This window comes from Panthera onca, chromosome E1, assembly GCF_046562875.1.
Source record: "Panthera onca isolate mPanOnc1 chromosome E1, mPanOnc1 haplotype 2, whole genome shotgun sequence".
Taxonomy (NCBI): domain Eukaryota; kingdom Metazoa; phylum Chordata; class Mammalia; order Carnivora; family Felidae; genus Panthera; species Panthera onca.
The window spans coordinates 27,652,151-27,668,919 of record NC_138352.1 but is presented as its reverse complement, the minus strand read 5'-3'; the positions used below and the strand labels follow the sequence as shown (position 1 = coordinate 27,668,919).

Sequence of the window (16,769 nt, the reverse complement as noted above, 5' to 3'; positions counted from 1 at the left end):
TTGCGTGAGGCTCCCGGCCACGGGCGGCAAATATCAAAACGTGCCGTGGGAGGGAAGCTGTCTGACCTTGGTGAAACCCAGACACGACAAGAGGGACGGAGAAAAGTGGAGGTGCAAAGGAAAACAGGCCTCCACATTTCCAGGGCAGAGAAATATTTAATAAAATCAGGTTGGGAGGAAGTCACTGGTTTGCTTGGCCAGCTCGCTGGCTGCCGGCCGGGGCGGGGGCACCCAGCTTGGACTGGAGCTGACCTCGACAGCCGCTCCGGGTCCTGGGGGCATCTCGGGGCAGCGCCGAGCTGGGGCGTCTGTGGCCGTGCGTGCAGCCTCTGTCCCGCTGGGGCTGCCCGCCCCGCCTCACTGCCGCAGGAGCTTGTGTTTCACCGTGGCGCTCTCGGAACAGAGGTGGACGAAGAGGGTGCCGGCGGCCGTGCGCGCCCGCAGCTCCCGGAGCTCGTAGCCGTGGGCCCACTCGATGTTGCCCCACTTCTGGATCTGAGGGGAGGACGTGACATGCCGCTGGGTGACCGGCCAAGGGTCCGCCTGCCGACCGGCCAGAGCCACATTCCACCCCAATAGCTGGGGTGGGGGGACCGGACTGGGCCCCCATCTTGCCAAAACGCGAGACCCCCACGGGGGAGGCGGCAGGTGAGGACACGCAGGTGGGCAGAGCAGACAGCCATGCTGACGGGGTGTGGACAGTTTGGGAGGGGTGCCGTCCAGGTCCAGGGCCCAGAGGCACCCACTGCCACAAATGCCACGTGCATCTCCCCCCAAGGGGGCCCAACCCGAATGCCATCCTCCTCCCACAAGGAGGCTGGTGGGAGGCAGCCTGGAAAATGTCATCCTCTGCAAGCTGCCTCGCTGGGCTGGGCTGCAAGTGCCCCCCGCCTCCCCCCCCCGCCCCCCCCCCAGTGTGGGTGGGATAAATAAATCAACCAAGGCCACATGGTCGCTTCAGTTCCGACTCCCCGGGGGTGCTGAAGAAACCTGTGCTCTGCACGCTGGAGCCGACTTGCGGATTGTCTCCAGGGCTCTAACAACTGCAGGGGAGAAGCCGAGACACGCAGTGTGGCCATCCAGATGTCAGCGGGACTCCAGCCAGGCCCTGCTGGCTCCTCCCTGGCCACAGGCCCAGCTGCCCCAGCCCATCCAGGGACTCGGGATCTGTCACGCCACACGAGCTACTGGGATCTTTGGGCAGCCCGGTCAACGTGGACAACTGTGATCTGTCGTCTGAAGACTTTACACCTTTGGAGAGGCCTCCATACGTAACCCAGGTAACCCCCTGTTTTGTGGCAGATCGAACCTAGTTCAGAGACTGATGGCCTGGCTCGGGTGCCACCATCAAATGCAGAGCCCAGAACAGAGGGCAGGTTTCCTGGCGCCCTCCCCCCCCCACCTCCCAAAGCCCTCACGCCCCCACACATCACTCCCTGCCTGTTTAATTGTTTCTAGCTGGCCTCTTTTGCGACAGAGAAACAGTTTTTACCCCTGGCATTTTTCTGAGCAGATGACTAGACGGGCTTGGGAAATAATGTCATTACAAAAGGGTTTTCATCATGCTAGGAGCCGATTTGTAATAGCAATTAACCTTCTGAGGTTGGAAAGAAAGCAGTAAAAAGACTGCAGAGAACGCCATAATTCTCAGAGTTAAAAAATGCAAATGACAGCGTAGCGAAACCATATTAATTTCAAACCCACTAAATGAAAACTTATGTACAAACAGCAGCCACCCGTGTTTGCTCTGCCAGCCAGATGACCCACCGTGTGAGTCAGGGCGCCAAGGCTCAGCTTAGCCTCTGTGTGAGCACGAACGTGGCTCCTAGTCCTGTTCGCGGGGCCCGTTCTTCGGGGCCCAGGCAGACGACCTTGATCTGCCTGTGAACCTCTATCTGTAGATAGTGGGGAAGGCCTGGAGTCACCCAGACCTGGCTCCAAACCCTGGCTCCAGCATTTTCCGGGGGTGGGACCCATGCCTCAGTTTCCTCCTGTGTAAAAAAGGGATAACGGCAGCCCCCACCTGGCCAGGTTGTTCAGAAGAGGTGAGGCGTGAGGGGAGAGCTAAGCATAGTGTTAGAACACAGTCGGAGCCCTCCCTGCCCTTATTTTGTGTTATTATTTCTTGACAATACTTTCATCGGCCCTTAGTTTTGATTTCTGGATGTACATGAAAGTAGCCGAAGGCCAAATCGACATAAGAACATTTTAGATGGGCTAGCTCCCACCCCCAGTTAATCTGAGTCAGGGAGAGGAGAGGTAAGGCCCTGAGGTACCCCACCTCGGGCCGCTGGCTGCCTCACCTGGTACTCCTCCTCCAGGCGTGACAGCAGCACGGCCTGCTCCACTGTCAGGCGCCGGTCAATCAGGCCCAAGGTCAACACCATGGACTTGAGCTGGGTCACCACAAACTCAATCCCTGCGGGGATACAAGCCAGGTCAGGATCCAGGGCCCACCCCACCCCAAAACAGGGCAGTCACTGGACCTACACTTTGTGAGTCCCTGCAGCCCTAGAGAGGTACAAAAGCGCGACCTGGGGGAGAAAGGTCACAGGGGACATGCGCTTTGCGGTCGGCTCTGTATTCTTTCCCCGCTCTTCTCAGACAGCCCTCTGGTTTCCCTCGGGGGTGTGATCCCACTTCCGCTCCTGCCCAGGGTGGGCACGGGACCTGAACCTACGCTGTCAAGAGAGCTCCACCCTCTGCCCAGTGACTGGTTTGCGGATGGCCACGTGACTGGAGCCAGGCCAATGAGATCCGAAGTTGAGATGCCTGAAGAGGAGAAAGCCAACCTTCTCCTGGGAGGGTGGGGAGCCTGCTGTCCCCCTTGGACTGAGTAGAAGGGTTAGCATCGGGGCCGCCCCCTAGAGTGCCCCTGTGACACTCTGGGCTTCGGATGCCTATGCCCATCAGGCCGCCCTCCCGGGCCCGTAGGAAGCGCCTCAAATACCTTGTAGGGCCCACATGTTGTAAGAGGCCAGGTGGCTGGTGAGCACTTCCCGAGTCCTGGCTGGGATGCTGGGCCCCATTATGCTGGTGGAGGAGCCGATCTCCACGTCGTATCTGAAAGGAAAACGCTTCGCCGTGTCCTATTGCGTTGAAGCTGGCTTCAACAATGACACATTTTCAAGAACGGTCATAACTATATAAGGCACAGGAGAAACATAATGGAGTAAAGGCAATTTTTGTCATTTTCTTTCATATGTAACTCATTTTTCCTGTTGGTTTAGAAATATTCTTGCTGAAATTTCTAACAGCAACACCGTGAATGGCCAGGTTGTTTTGTAAACCATTAAGGATGAGAATCTCAAGTGCCACAGAAAGCGGATAATTTTGTACCAGAGCAAAGATCTCCAGGCACCTACGCTGTCGTTATATTTCATTAAACTCTGCAGTGACACCGTGCCTTCAGAGCTCTTACACAATGCTGTAGTGGTTACGTTTTATGGGATCCTTTAGTGCAGTGGCTGTGCCTTTTACTATAAAACCCAAGGATACCCGGCACACTGTGGGCATTCAGGAAACGCGTACAAATGAGACTGCCCGACATCACTTTGGTGAAAAATGGTTTGCCAAAAACAACTCTGTGTACGCTTACAAAATACTACGGTCAGAGCAGTACCGTGGTAGGAGCCCTTCCAAACTCCCCCGGAATGAAATGAAATTGAATTCATGTTGCCACCCCATCAACAGTCTGTTCAACTTTGCACAAAAGGACCTTTCTGCTAAGGAACCATGCTGGGTATCGTCAATTCCTAGAAGCCTTACATTCACAGGATAAACGTTACCAGACTCGTCCTCACGTGCGTACGTATCACATACGCCGTTTTCGGATTTAGTTTTAATGGTACAGCACTCGTGGCCATGATAAAGACGGTTACTGCCCAGACCTGAGTATTTACCGGGTACCAAGCGGGATACTGGGCATCACTTTGTTTGCTCCTCACAGTACACTAAGAGGTGGGGATTATGAGGACCACTCACAGACAAGGAAGCTCAGAGAGCTCACGGCACTAGCCGCGGGGTCACGCAGCCAACCGTGGCAGAGCTGGGGCTCCATCCCTACGTCCAGCACCGCACGAACGGACGGCAGGTGCTTGGTGCGTGGTGGCTGATACTGACTTGAGGAGCATTTTTTCCCAAGGTGCCCAGTCCCGTCCCTAAATGTGCGAGAGGTGCTGAATTCCACGGGTCAATTAGCCAAGGGCTTTGGTGGTCCGGCGTGCCCCCCGACCGCACCAGCCTGCCCAACACTGTGGGGCCGCGCCTCTTACCTTTCTTCGGCCCATTCGATGATCGGGTCCCACTCGTTCCTTTGAAGTTCCACTAATGTCGCTGGCTCATCCACCCTGTAGCTAATTCATTGCAAAAATCGCCTTCGTTACTAAAAAAGTACAATTCTCTCACTCAGTGCCAGACGATGGAAAAACACAAAAGGCCACCGCAAAAAACCTCTCCACTCAATTCCCCCCGCCCAGCCCTACCAGTCCTTCCCGAAAGCAGTAGTTCTCAAAGTGTAGCCTTGGGGCCAGCAGCAGAGCATCACCTCAGAACCCGATAGAAATGCCAGTTCTCTGGCCCCACCCCCCACCTATGGAAAGCAGAAGCTTGAGGGGTGGAGACCAGCAATCTGTGTTTTAACAAGCCCTCTAGGGGATTCTAATGTAACCTTGGGTTTGAGAACCACTGTCCTAAATGTCCCCGGTCATCTGACAGGCCGAGGCTTGCAACGCGGTCAATGCCATTCTGAACACTAACACTGCACCCCCAGATCCACAGGATGCTGATCCTAGGATGATCAGGATCCTGGGATGCTGTGCCAGAAGCTCAGTCACTGCGTCCCTACCTACCCTAACCCTTCCGAGAGACCGTGCCCCTGGCCACAAATTGCCCGTGGGCACCTCGTGAGCCCACACGCTCCTGGCTACACATGCAGCTGCTGGCTCGGATGCCTGACGCCACGTGGTGCCACTTATTGTGACAAAGAGACCCAGAAATGGAAGTCGGCTGAGGGGAGCTGCGCGGCAAGGCCTCACGGGGCGGGAAGACGAGGGGACACCCCGGAAGGCCACCGTGCGGCGTGAGCAGAAGGGAGAAGAGACACCGTGAGTGCGCAGGAAAATGGGCCGCTGCGATGATCAGGCTGTGGGACAGCTCAGGATTCTAGAGCATTTGGGCTGGCTGACACGTGCCGCTCAAGCACTTCTGTCCTTCCCCAGCTTGCCTCCAACACCACCGCCCAGTTAGCTGAAGAACCCTGGCACGGGAGGGAGGATTCAGAAGTGGAAGCAGCCAGCTCCTGAGAACGAGTGACCGTCTCCGGGTCCAAGCTGACGAGTGAGAACAACCATGCCTACGTGAGAGTGTGCCGGTGGCCACAGGTCCAGCATCGAACGCCCCACCGGGAGTTGGCCAGTGACCCCCTTGGTCCTGGAGCCCGTGAGAGCTACATATGCTACCCTACCCCGGCCCGGACAAAAGGACAGCTGCCGGGCTGCAGAAAGGAACGCCCGGGGCTCTGACACTGGTGTACCCCGAGGAGCCCTCCCTCCCAGGGACGCGCAGGGCGGGCGGCTAAGTGGTGATGTCAAGCAGACCGCCTCCCTGCCCTCTGAGATAAAGGAAAAGGGTCTGCGTCTTCCGCTGATAACTGTCTGGGCAAATGAGGCAAACAGCCCAAGGGACCCACTCAGTCCAAGGGGAATGCCCATCTAAATGTCAATTACCAGATGGTGTCGGTGTCCAGAAACTTCACAGCCGCCTGGATCAGCTGGTCCTTGTTTCGCTGGGTAGGGTTGTCTAGAGACGTGTTGCACAATGTGGTCTGAATCAGGAGGCAAAAAGCCCCGTCACCACCACTGGGCCCAGGCAAAAAGCACTGCGTCCCAGGGGACACTGCCTCCAACCACAGCAACACGGAGAACCAGACAGCACCGCCCAGGAAGTGCTGGAGCCAAAGCGAAGCCCCCGGCCCCATGTGTCCCCACAACTCCAGCTGTAGCACATCTACCGAGAGCTCCGTGCCACACGCTGTGTGTGACAGCCCGTGGGCCCATGGGATTCTCACAGCAGCCCCGGGAGTAATGAAGCTGCCCGGGTCTCGTGCTCTCCACTACCAGGCTCTGCTCTATGTAATTGAATCCTTATGACATCCTTGTTCTGAGCAGGGGGACTGCAGCGGGCCAGACCAGCAGGGGAAGGGTCAGCACGCTCAAGGAGGCGAGTGTGGCTGGAGTCCACCCCTGAGGGCCTCATCTGAATTTGGAAAAGACTCTCAATTTTTGCCAGGTACCCTAGGAAGCCAGCAGTCGGGGTATACGTTCGTGAACTTGTTACCAGGTGCATGGTGTAGAACTTGATGGTGTCCTGCTGGGAGTCCCATTCAGTGGCCACTGCGATGGCCAGGGCCTCGCTGGGGACGGTAAAGAGCTTGGCTTGGGGAGTTTTCAGCTTCCTGTGGTCCAGGTTTATCTCAAAGCCACCTTGAAAGATCAAATGAAAACCTCTCAGGGATTGTTAAGGGGAATCGAGTGACCATTCCTATATTTAGCTACTTGAATTGGTGCAGACAAAGACAACTCTGAGTCCCTTCACGGAGGGCTTACAGAAACCTATCCAACAAAAGCGCGAAGGGTAATCTCACTGCTGAAACCGGCTAGAGATGAAAAATGTTTCTACCCATTCACAGAAAAAAAAAGAAAAAAAAAAAAGAAAGAAAGAGAGGCAGTCAAAACTTCAGACACTCACCTTCACCCTGTGTGATGCTGACATTCTGATAAAACCTCTTCCTTTCTGTAAAAAAAGATTTTTCAAAAACGCAGTTTAAAATAACGTCGAGACGGCTCAGGAAGTGACAAGACCAGCTAGTGTCATTACTGCTAATGCTGATTGATTGGCTTGATTTTCATATCACTATTCAAGGTCTGCCCTACTCTACTCGGCATAATCAACAGCTTCTGATTAAAGTTGGAAGGAGGAGGGCATGCACTCTCCAGGGATGAGGGAGGAACAGGACATACTGGTCATGCCCCCCCCAGCCCCCGAGCCCAGGAATAGTCTGATCACGAAGCATTGCAAAGCTGCAGACTGTCTGACGTGACAGATTTTTCCAGCACTTTGTGCTTTAACGTCTAAGCATGCTCCTCCCCCGACACCACCCCCACCAGCACTGCCCCCATGCCAGAACAACGTGCTCCCATCCAAAGATCGTATCTGAATGTGGTAAAGCCCGAGATCCATTTTGGGCAAGGGTCTGATGCCTCTAAGTAGGCAAGAGAGGAAAGCCAGTGTGGACGTACGTGTGCACGTGTGTGGTAAGGGGAGATCCCAGGAGCATTTCTCATCCTCTCTATCCAATTAATTAACCTAATTAACCAGCTTGCCTGTGTATTCAACAAGAACTCCAGGCAATTCCTTTTTTTTTTTTTTACTTAATTTTTTTTAATGTTTATTCATTTTTGAGAGAGAGAGAGACAGAGTATGAGCAGGGGAGGGGTAGAGAGAGAGGGAGACACAGGATCCGAGTTGTCAGCACAGAGCCTGATGTGGGGCTCGAGCCCATGAACCGCGAGATCATGACCTGAACTGAAGTCGGATGCTTAACTGACTGAGCCACCCAGGTGCCCCTCCAAGCATTTCCTTTAAGAATGGGGGAAACAGGAGTGCCTGGGTAGCTCGGTCGGTTAAGCATCTGACTCTTGATTTTGGCCCAGGCCGTGATCTCACAGTTTCATGAGTTCAAGGCCCATATTGGGTTCTGCGCTGACAGCACAGAGCCTGCTCTGGATTCTCTGCCCCTTCCCCTCTCATGTGCCGTCTAGCTCAAAATAAACTTTAAAAAAGTGGGGTGGGGGGGGGGGAGAGGAATATGTGTCCTATGATATGTGAAAATAACTTGAATAAAATCTTGTATGAAAATGTAAACAAATCCCCCCTCTTCTACTTGGAGGGCTTAAAAACCAAGAGGGCCTCAGAGGAATTATGCAGATTCCTTCAGCTAATAAGGAACAAGTAGGTCACATTTTGGGAGCTCAAAACCGTAACCCAGTCTTAACCTTTGTTAGCACAAAACCTTGACTCTTTCATTCGTTCCTGCTGTTCCATATTTACTGGGTGCTAAAAGCCTTCAGAGTCCATTAGTGAAGTTACTTGTTGGAAATAACAATGCAGCATGCGGAGGAGGGAACTCATTAGTTTTTAATGCTTTTTAACTTCTTTTAGTGCTTAAAAAAAAAAAAAAAAGCGAACCAAACATAAATTAAAATGAATTCAGGGGTGCCTGGGTGGCTCAGTCAGTTAAGCATCTGACTTTGGCTCAGGTCGTGATCTCGCAGTTCGTGAGTTCAAGCCCCGTGTCAGGCTCTGTGCTGTCAGCTCAGAGCCTGGAGCCTTCTTCGGATTCTGTGTCTCCCTCTCCCTCTGCCCCTCCGCGGTTCACACTCTGTCTCTCTCTCTCTCAAAAATAAATACACATTAAAAAGAATTAATTCAAACAGACTATGAAAATCAGGAGAGCTTCGTTTGTGCATGGCGGGGGTGGGGGTGGGGTGGGGTGGGGAGGTAAAACGGAGGCAGAGTATCCGGTCTTCCTCCAAACGTGGTATTTTCAGGTTTCCCGCGACCCATCAGTTTTTCCCAAATTTCGTGTTCTATCATTGATGCTTCATGTCCAAACTGCATGTCCACAGTCACGCTTTTACTAAAGCCCAACGGGTTTCCCACTTCCAAAAACCGTATGCCTACCAGGTGCCAGGCACTATTCTAGGTACGTGGGATAAAACCATGAATAAAAATGACAAAAATCCCTGTCTTTATGGAGTCTGAACACTTAAAAAATAAATAAAGTGGCAGGCAGGGTCTGGCCACCGAGATGCTCCTGCATTATTATGGCCCGAGTTACCACCTTTCCCTGAAACGATAAGTGATTCTCTCACACATTTGACTCCAAGACAGAAAGTCTGCGCCATCATGGTGCTTTCAAATGCCCCTATTTCACGTGTCACGTTCGGGTAGCAGATGAAACACGAACCTGGAGGCCTCCTTGCATAGGTCTGGAGGCACCCGGACCACATCCAGTATGTTCTCCAATGCCTGAGCTGGGCAACGAGTCTAAAGCCAGGCCAGACAGGAAGTGGGAAGAGATCTGAAAGCTGACTCATCACCAGTGGGGGAAGGATCTGCCCCCATCGGCAGGAAGCGCCACCAGAGAGCATTCTAGCACACAGCGCGACACAGCCCCGGGAAGTGGGCCCGAGAGACCTGGACTTGGGGCAGAAACCGACAGCACAGGCTGAACCTTCCAAAGCTGGCAGGGCAGTGAGGTTTCCCACGAGGGAAGTCTTTTTTTCTCTGCTTTGCTGGTCAGGCTTTGGTTCCTCTGTCCTGGCCAGGTCCCCCTCTGTATCTGATTCAGAAAACTGGAAGGGGGTGGGAAGGCTAGAAGGGCAAGGATGGGTTAACCCAAATCGCTCAAAGCAGCAGTAAGCCATGCAGAAAGAGACGACAGCCCTGGGCGAAAGGGGCACAAAGTCTGCCGGGCTTCAGGACAGGGCAGGCCCATGTGCGGTGTGTTTTAAACACGTGCTCACCTGAACGCAGTGGACACGTGGAGGGGCAAACTTCAGGCTTAGAACAAACTTCCAGTGAGTACCGACCCTGTTCCAGGAAGGGGAATAAGACCTGGGGGTCAGAATCAAAGCTCACCCCTGCTCTCAAGGCACTTCCTGTCTGCTGGGCAGCTGAACGCGAATCCAGCCAAACAGTAAAGTGATTTTGAAGGCCCAAGTACAAGGAACACTGGAAACACACACAAACACACGCACACACACCAGGAGAGCCTAATCTCATCTCATCGCGGGCTAAAGGAAGACCTCCAGGCAGTCAGATTTCATCTGAGACCTGATGGAGAGGCAGGAGTTGGCCAGTCTGCACTGATGGATTCTTTTCTCGGGGGGGGGGGGGGGGGGTGGGGGTGGGGGTGTGTGGAAGGAATTTCCAGCAGAAGAAACTGCTTACAGGAAGGTCTTTGCCCTCATGAGAGCATGAGAGTTTGGAGAACTAACAAGATGGTCAGAAGGACAAGAACGTAGCTATCCCGGAGATGCCCAGAGAGGGTGGTGAGGGCCGGATCTGGGGGAGGGGACTGGGTAGGTCACAGTACGGAGGCAGAGGGAGCCAAGTTAGAGGTTCACATAGGAAAACAAAGCCGGGATCTGGAAAACTAATTTGGCGGAATCCATGCCCCCCAACAATGTCAAAAGATGGAGGTTCTTCACCTGAACCCTCAAAGGTCTTGGGTCACGTAAAATAAATCGTGAGACCAGGGACCTCTGAAGCACCCATATTCTCAGTGAACACAGGACTGGCTGTCAGCAACAGGGACCTCATCTTTAAAGATGAAATTAACACCTAAGCCTTGTAGGAGCACACAGAACTTGGGTCTGTTCTCAGTATGAATCGCTCTCTTTACAGAACATCTGTTTCAGTGGCAAAAACACGGTCGGTGCCTTTTACACGTGGACTATGTAGATATGAAGACAGGTATGTGAACAAGTATTGAATTTTAAAAGCTAGCCCCAAGAAAATAGGCTATATACACAGAGAAGCAGCGAGCGACTTTAAAAACCTGCTCATGTGATGAGTGACTTGGAAATTAATGACCATCAGGTCCTTCTCCTATGAGGTCATTTCAATCCATAAAAAGAAACAGGCCTGTTGGGGGCTCAGTCGGTTAAGTGCCCGGCTCTTGATTTCAGCTCAGGTCATGATCTCACAGTTCCTGGGTTCGAGCCCCGTGTCGGGCTACATGCTGACAGTACTGAGCCTGCTTGGGAGTCTCTCTCTCTGCTCCTCCCCCACGTGCACGTGCACACATACACTCTCTCTCAAAATAAATAAACTTGAAAAAAGAAAGAAAGAAAGAAACAGGCTGTTTTCTGTGTCCCTTCTCCTACATTCCTCCTCCTGTCCTGGGCTTCATGGACCAGGGAGCAATCTTTCTACCAGCCTCAATTTTCGCCAGGCCTTTGCTTTGGAAAGACTCAAAGCTTCAGAACTACAACTCCCACAGTGCAGCAAGAACAGAGGAAGTGCCCTCTGGAAGGTCTCAACACCTTTATCTTTTTAAACAGTGCCATCTGGTGGGCCTGAAGCCTTAAAGCTAGATTCTGACTTCGGGCATGACTCCATCCATAATCCTAGGGCGGCTCCAGACCATCTATTTCAGAACTGACAGCCTGAAAATAAAAAAGACAACCCAACTAAAAAATGGTCAAAGGGTCTGAATAGACATCTCTCCACCAAAGAAAAGGTACACAAATTAGCACATGAAAAGATGCTGGACTTCATCACCATCAGGAAAACGCAAAGCAAAAGCGGGAGAAACCACTTTGTAACCACTGGGATGGCTATAATTAAAAACAGGTAATGACAAAAGTTGACAAGGGTGTGGCCAAATTGGGACCTTCACGCAGGGCTGGTGGAAACGTAAGCTGGTACGGCCACCTTGGGAAAGTGTAGCAGTTCTTCAAAAAGTCAGTTACCAGTTGACCAACAATTCTACTCTTCAGATATGTGTCTATGAGAAATGAAAACATACACCCACGGGGCGCCTGGGTGGCTCAGGCGGTTAAGCGGCCGACTTCAGCTCAGGTCACGATCTCGCGGTTCGTGAGTTCGAGCCCCGCGTCGGGCTCTGGGCTGATGGCTCGGAGCCTGGAGCCTGCTTCCGATTCTGTGTCTCCCCCTCTCTCTGCCCCTCCCCCGTTCATGCTCTCTCTCTGTCCCAAAAATAAATAAACGTTAAAAAATAAAAATTAAAAAAAAAACATACACCCACATAAAAAGTTGTACACACACACAACTTGTACACAAATGTTTATAGCAGCATTTGGAATAGCCAAACGATGTTAACAACCCAGACGTTCATCAGGAGATGGATGGAGAAATAAGATGTGATATGGCCATACAACTGAATATTACTCAGCTATGAAAAACACGAGAGTACTGATACATGCTACAACTTGGATAAATAAACCTTGAAAACAGTCTAAATGAAAAAAGAGCCTGCCCCCAAAAAGACTGCATTCCATTTATGAAATGTCCAAACTAGGGAAATCTACAGAGACAGGAAGTAGAATAGTGGTTATCTAGGGCTAGAGGGATAGGGAGGGAAGGAAAAGGTGATGGCTAAAGGGCACAGGGCTTCTTTTGGGGGTGATAAAAATGTTCGAGAACCATGGTGATGGCTGTACAACTCTGTGAAGATACTAGAAACCACTGCATTCTACATTTTAAATGAGTGAATTGTAAGTGAATTGTCTCTCCATAAAGCTGTTAAAAAAAAATTTCTTCAGGGTTGGGGTGCCTGGGTAGCTTAGTCAGTTGGGCATCTGGCTCTTGATTTCGGCTCAGGGCATGATCTCATGGTTCGTGGGATTGAGCCCCACCTCGGGGTCTGCACTGGCAGCACAGAGCCTGCTTGGGGTTCTCTCTCTCTCTCTCTCTCTCTCTCTGTCTCCCTCCAAATAAATAAACTTTAAAAACTCTTCGGGGCAAATACATCTGCCATAGCAATTAATGTAAATGAGCTAAATCACTAAACACGTTTTTTTCCCAATTGCTCTAGCATCCTGAGGAGGGGTTGGCCAACTTTTCCCATAAAGAGCCAGAGTAAATATCTTAGGCTTGGCGGGCCATATGGTCTCTGTTGCAATTAGTCAGCTCTGCAGTGAAAGTAGCCTTAGATTATACGAAAATGAATGAGGATGGCGGTGTTCCAATAAAACTTTATTTACAAAAACAGGTGGCAGGCTGGGGGCTCTGTCTACAGAATCTCCCGCAACCCAACACAGCCGCTCTATAAAGGCAGGGCAAGTAATGCCTCTGAGGTGGTAGAGATTCTGAGAAGCTAAATGACTTGTCCGGGTGACAATTTAAATTTTTTTTTAAATGTTTATTTATTTTTGACAGAGAGTGAGAGAGACAGAGCGTGAGCGGGGGAGGGGCAGAGAGAGAGAGAGGGAGACACAGAATCCGAAGCAGGCTCCAGGCTCCGAGCTGTCAGCACAGAGCCCGACGCAGGGCTCGAACTCACAGACCGCGAGATCACGACCTGAGCCAAAGTCGGACGCTCAACCGACTGAGCCACCCAGGACACCAGCCTGGACTTTTCCTGGGCATGGCACTCAGCCAGACAAGCAGCCTCTCCGGAACACCTTCCCCCTCTATAAAGAGCTGGTGGGTCGCGGACAAGCAGTATAGAGCTGGACCACCCCACACCCTCACACAGGTCTCCTTGCTGCAAAATCTCCTCCAACACCCCAGGGACCCTTTCCCAAACCCCTCCTCTCCTTCTGACACCCTTCAGCGGCACTGCCATTCCCAAGGAGCCAAGTTCAATCTGCTTGCCAACCAAGTCTTCGTGGAGAAGTCCCCCACCTGGGTTTACTATTCCGCCATCCCAGAGACTCACGGAATCTCAAACCGGTAATGTCTTTGCAGTGCACTCATTGGCCTGGTTTCAGGTACCTCCCTCCCACCGGGCTTCATTCTTTCATTCCTATTTTCTTTCATGTTTGACTAACTACCACGAGCCAGATACTTCCAAGAGCCTAAACTAGTAAAGTATGCAGTAGAAAGGAAGCAGAGACGGTGGGTTGTGGGCCACCATAGTGGCAGGTGGCATCCACGAGTCTAAATCAACCCTCTGCCTGTGCCAATTTAAGTGAACTCCTGAATGTGTCCCTTTGCTTGTATCATTATCTTCCCGGGATATTGTAAAGGAAACTCTCGTTTTCCTTTACACATTCACACAGACACCCTGTACTCCAAATGCGTGGGGGTTTTGCCACCCATCAACTCTGTGACACCAGTGGGTGTCCTACAATTCAATTCAGTTCTGACGGTATCTGCCTGGAGATAGCATCGGATCCCACAAGGGCTCAGTCCCACAAGACTGCATTCCCCGGCTCCCTGCAGATGGCAAATGCAAGCCCAGATGGTCGGTCTCCTATGCTGCTGACCTACTGGCTATAAATCAGAGGTTCCCACGATCCCTCCAATTAGCCAGAGTAGCTCATAGCACTCAGAAAAAAAAGATTTTACTTACTAGATTACTAGCTTATTATAGAAGGATACAACTCGGGAAGAGCCACACAAAGAGATGCACAGGGCAAGCTATGGGGGAAAGGGTATGGGGCTTCCGTAGCATCGCTACGTGTTCACCAACCCAGAGGCTCTCTGAACCCCACAGTTCAGGGATTTTATGGAGGCTTCATTATATGGGCATGATTAATTAAATCACAGGCCATTAGTGATCAAATCAATCTCCCGCCCTTCTCCCCTCCCCAGAGGTCCGGGGGTGGAACTGAGAGTACCAAAACTCTAATCTTGCGGTCGGTTCCCCTGGCAACCAGCCCCCCCCACCCTCCTCAGGTGCTTTCCAAAAGCCACCTCATTAACATAACCTCAGGTGTGGTTGAAAGGGCCTTAAGAATAAAACACTCCTTCCGGATTTTGTATCTCTGAGGCTATTTTAGGACAAGAGACCAAATATCGTAACAAAAGTAACAAAAGCTTCTTCCGTAGCTCTTATTGCTTAGTAATTACGAGGGTTTTAAGAGATGCGTGCCAGGAACTGCAGGGAAACCAAATACAAACAGTTGATCTTTGAACAACATGGGTTTGAACCACGCAGATCCACTTATACCTAGATTTTTTTTTTTACAGTACAGTACTGTACATGTTATTTTCTCTTATGATTCTAATTTTCCTAATAACATTCTTTAATCCAGCTTACTTTAAGGATACTGAATATAATACGTATAACATACCAAATGGGCGTTCATCTACTGTTCATGTTATGCCTAAGGTTTCTGGTCAACAGTAGGTTATTAGTAGTTCAGTTTTGGGGGAATCAAAGTTACATGTGAATTTTTGCTGGTGGGGGTTGTGCTGGTGCCCCTAACCCATATGTTGTTCAATGGCCAACTGTATATTTCTCCTTATAGCTCATAACATCACAGATGCCCTTCCCTCTTTACTGGCTCTTCATGGCCCACGTCCAGGCCTTTCAACTTGGACCCTGACAGGTAAAAAAGCTCAGCTCCTTGCTGCATCCAACTCTCTCCATTTGCATAAAATTATGAAACTTAACAGAAGGATCCTCGAAGGCAACCTAGTCCTTCAACTCACAGAGGAAAATGAGGCCCAAAGGAAGCAGTCTCATGCCCAATATCTCACGGTACCTCACAGGTTCAGCCAGCATTAAACCCCAGACCTGTACTTCTGCCACAATGCCAAACTATCTTAGAGTTCTAGATTTTCTAAAGCAGGCAGCATTACAGCAAGGTTCCTCACACTCTGCTGTCATCTCTGAACTTGTTCTAGCCACCAACACTCTTCCTCCTCCTCTCCACTGAACTTCTACTCATCTGTCAAGACTCAGCTGAAACGTCCTTTCATCCAAGACCCTTTCTAGAGCCTCAAAACCCCCGAGGTGGAAACAGGTGCTTCTTTATGTTCTCCCAGCTTCCTTGTATTTCCCTTATCACAAAATACTACACACTATTGCTTAATCAGACTATTATAACCTGCAGTTGACAGTGAACATCATTAGAGGGAGACCACGACTGCCTGGAAGGCCACCGTGCCTCCAGCTCTCAGCACAGAAAAACTAACTGAATGAAAAGAGAGTGTTACTACTCTTCACTCATTTAAGGCACTCACTCCCACTCTTTCCCTAAAAATTGTCCCCAGAAGCAGTGACAAAGCCACTACCTTCTTCTAGGCCTTATCAGTCAGAAGTAGAGGAAGGAGGCATCGGGGTCAACTCCTTAGCAGAAATGGCAGGGATCGTGGTAGGCCAGTGGGAGGGAGGGCCAGGAAACCTGCAGAGAAACTGGCCGGGATGGAAGATGAATGCCGACCGAATGCCCCGGTTCCAGGGTCCTTCTGTGCCCAGCCATCGGGACACAGAAAACAGGCCGATCTTTGCCCTCCACAAACTTCTCAGAGTCTGCTCTGTGACCTTGGTGTAGTCCTGATCCAGAACCCAAATTTCCCTGTCTGAAAACAAGAATGCCATCTGCTTTCCTTACTGGAAAGGAAAACCATAAGCGCTGAGAAAAGCTGCACTTGCCAAATGACCCTCAAGCGGTCTGCCCTTGCCTGCGCTTCTATTCGCCCTCCCCCCATGACCCTCAAGCGGTCTGCCCTTGCCTGCGCTTCTATTCGCCCTCCCCCCACCCCCATCTGTAGCAGGACCCGAAAGCACTGCGTAACTTCATGAGCCTGCACCCTTCCTCGGTTACCCTGCCCTGCACAGCCGAACCCCTCAGCCCACCTTAGCCCGGCTCGATCCCTGGCCAAAAGTGAACCTGCTCTGACCTCCCTCACCTGTTGGGGGGGCATAGGCCCGGGCAGGGGACAGGGGGTTTGGCCCCGGCCGCACGGAGGCGGTGAGGGCACCCCGAGGCTGGTTCAGGAGGCGGCGCCCCGCGTCCCGCAGCCGGAGGCAGCTCCTCCACATCGCGCCCGAGAGCCTGGGAGGACGACCCGCGCGAAACCTGAGAGCAGGAAGCCGAGTGAAGGGATCCCCAAGCCGCACGCTCGGGCTGTACGGAAACCGCTCACCACCTCCCCAGAGCCCTCAGCCTCCCCTGGACGCCGCCATCTTCCGCTTGACACCAGCGGCGCGCCGTCGCTCCGGCGCGCCTCCTGCGCACACCCCCAGTCAATCAGCATCACAAACGCACCTCGCCCCGCCCCCT

At 51.9% G+C, this 16,769-nt stretch overlaps 1 protein-coding gene across 3 annotated transcripts; it reads right to left on the bottom strand.

Annotated features, from left to right (window-relative positions):
* Positions 1-136: 136 nt before the first annotated feature.
* Positions 137-16,724, bottom strand: ATPAF2 (ATP synthase mitochondrial F1 complex assembly factor 2). 3 transcript variants are annotated; one of them, XM_060647111.3, is made up of 8 exons: positions 16,396-16,716; positions 6,748-6,792; positions 6,337-6,482; positions 5,727-5,824; positions 4,275-4,355; positions 2,951-3,063; positions 2,304-2,419; positions 137-495 (listed from the first exon to the last, which is right to left on the bottom strand). In XM_060647111.3, the coding sequence occupies exons 1-8, from the start codon at positions 16,526-16,528 to the stop codon at positions 358-360; spliced, it is 870 nt and encodes a 289-aa protein (XP_060503094.1). In that variant the 5' UTR covers positions 16,529-16,716; the 3' UTR covers positions 137-357. The 3 variants fall into 3 exon arrangements, with proteins under 3 accessions (XP_060503094.1, XP_078293778.1, XP_060503093.2); XM_078437652.2 differs by lacking the exon at positions 16,396-16,716 and adding an exon at positions 9,588-9,861; XM_060647110.3 differs by lacking the exon at positions 137-495 and adding an exon at positions 1,435-1,991 and having other exon boundaries at positions 16,396-16,724.
* Between the last annotated feature and the right edge of the window lie 45 nt (positions 16,725-16,769).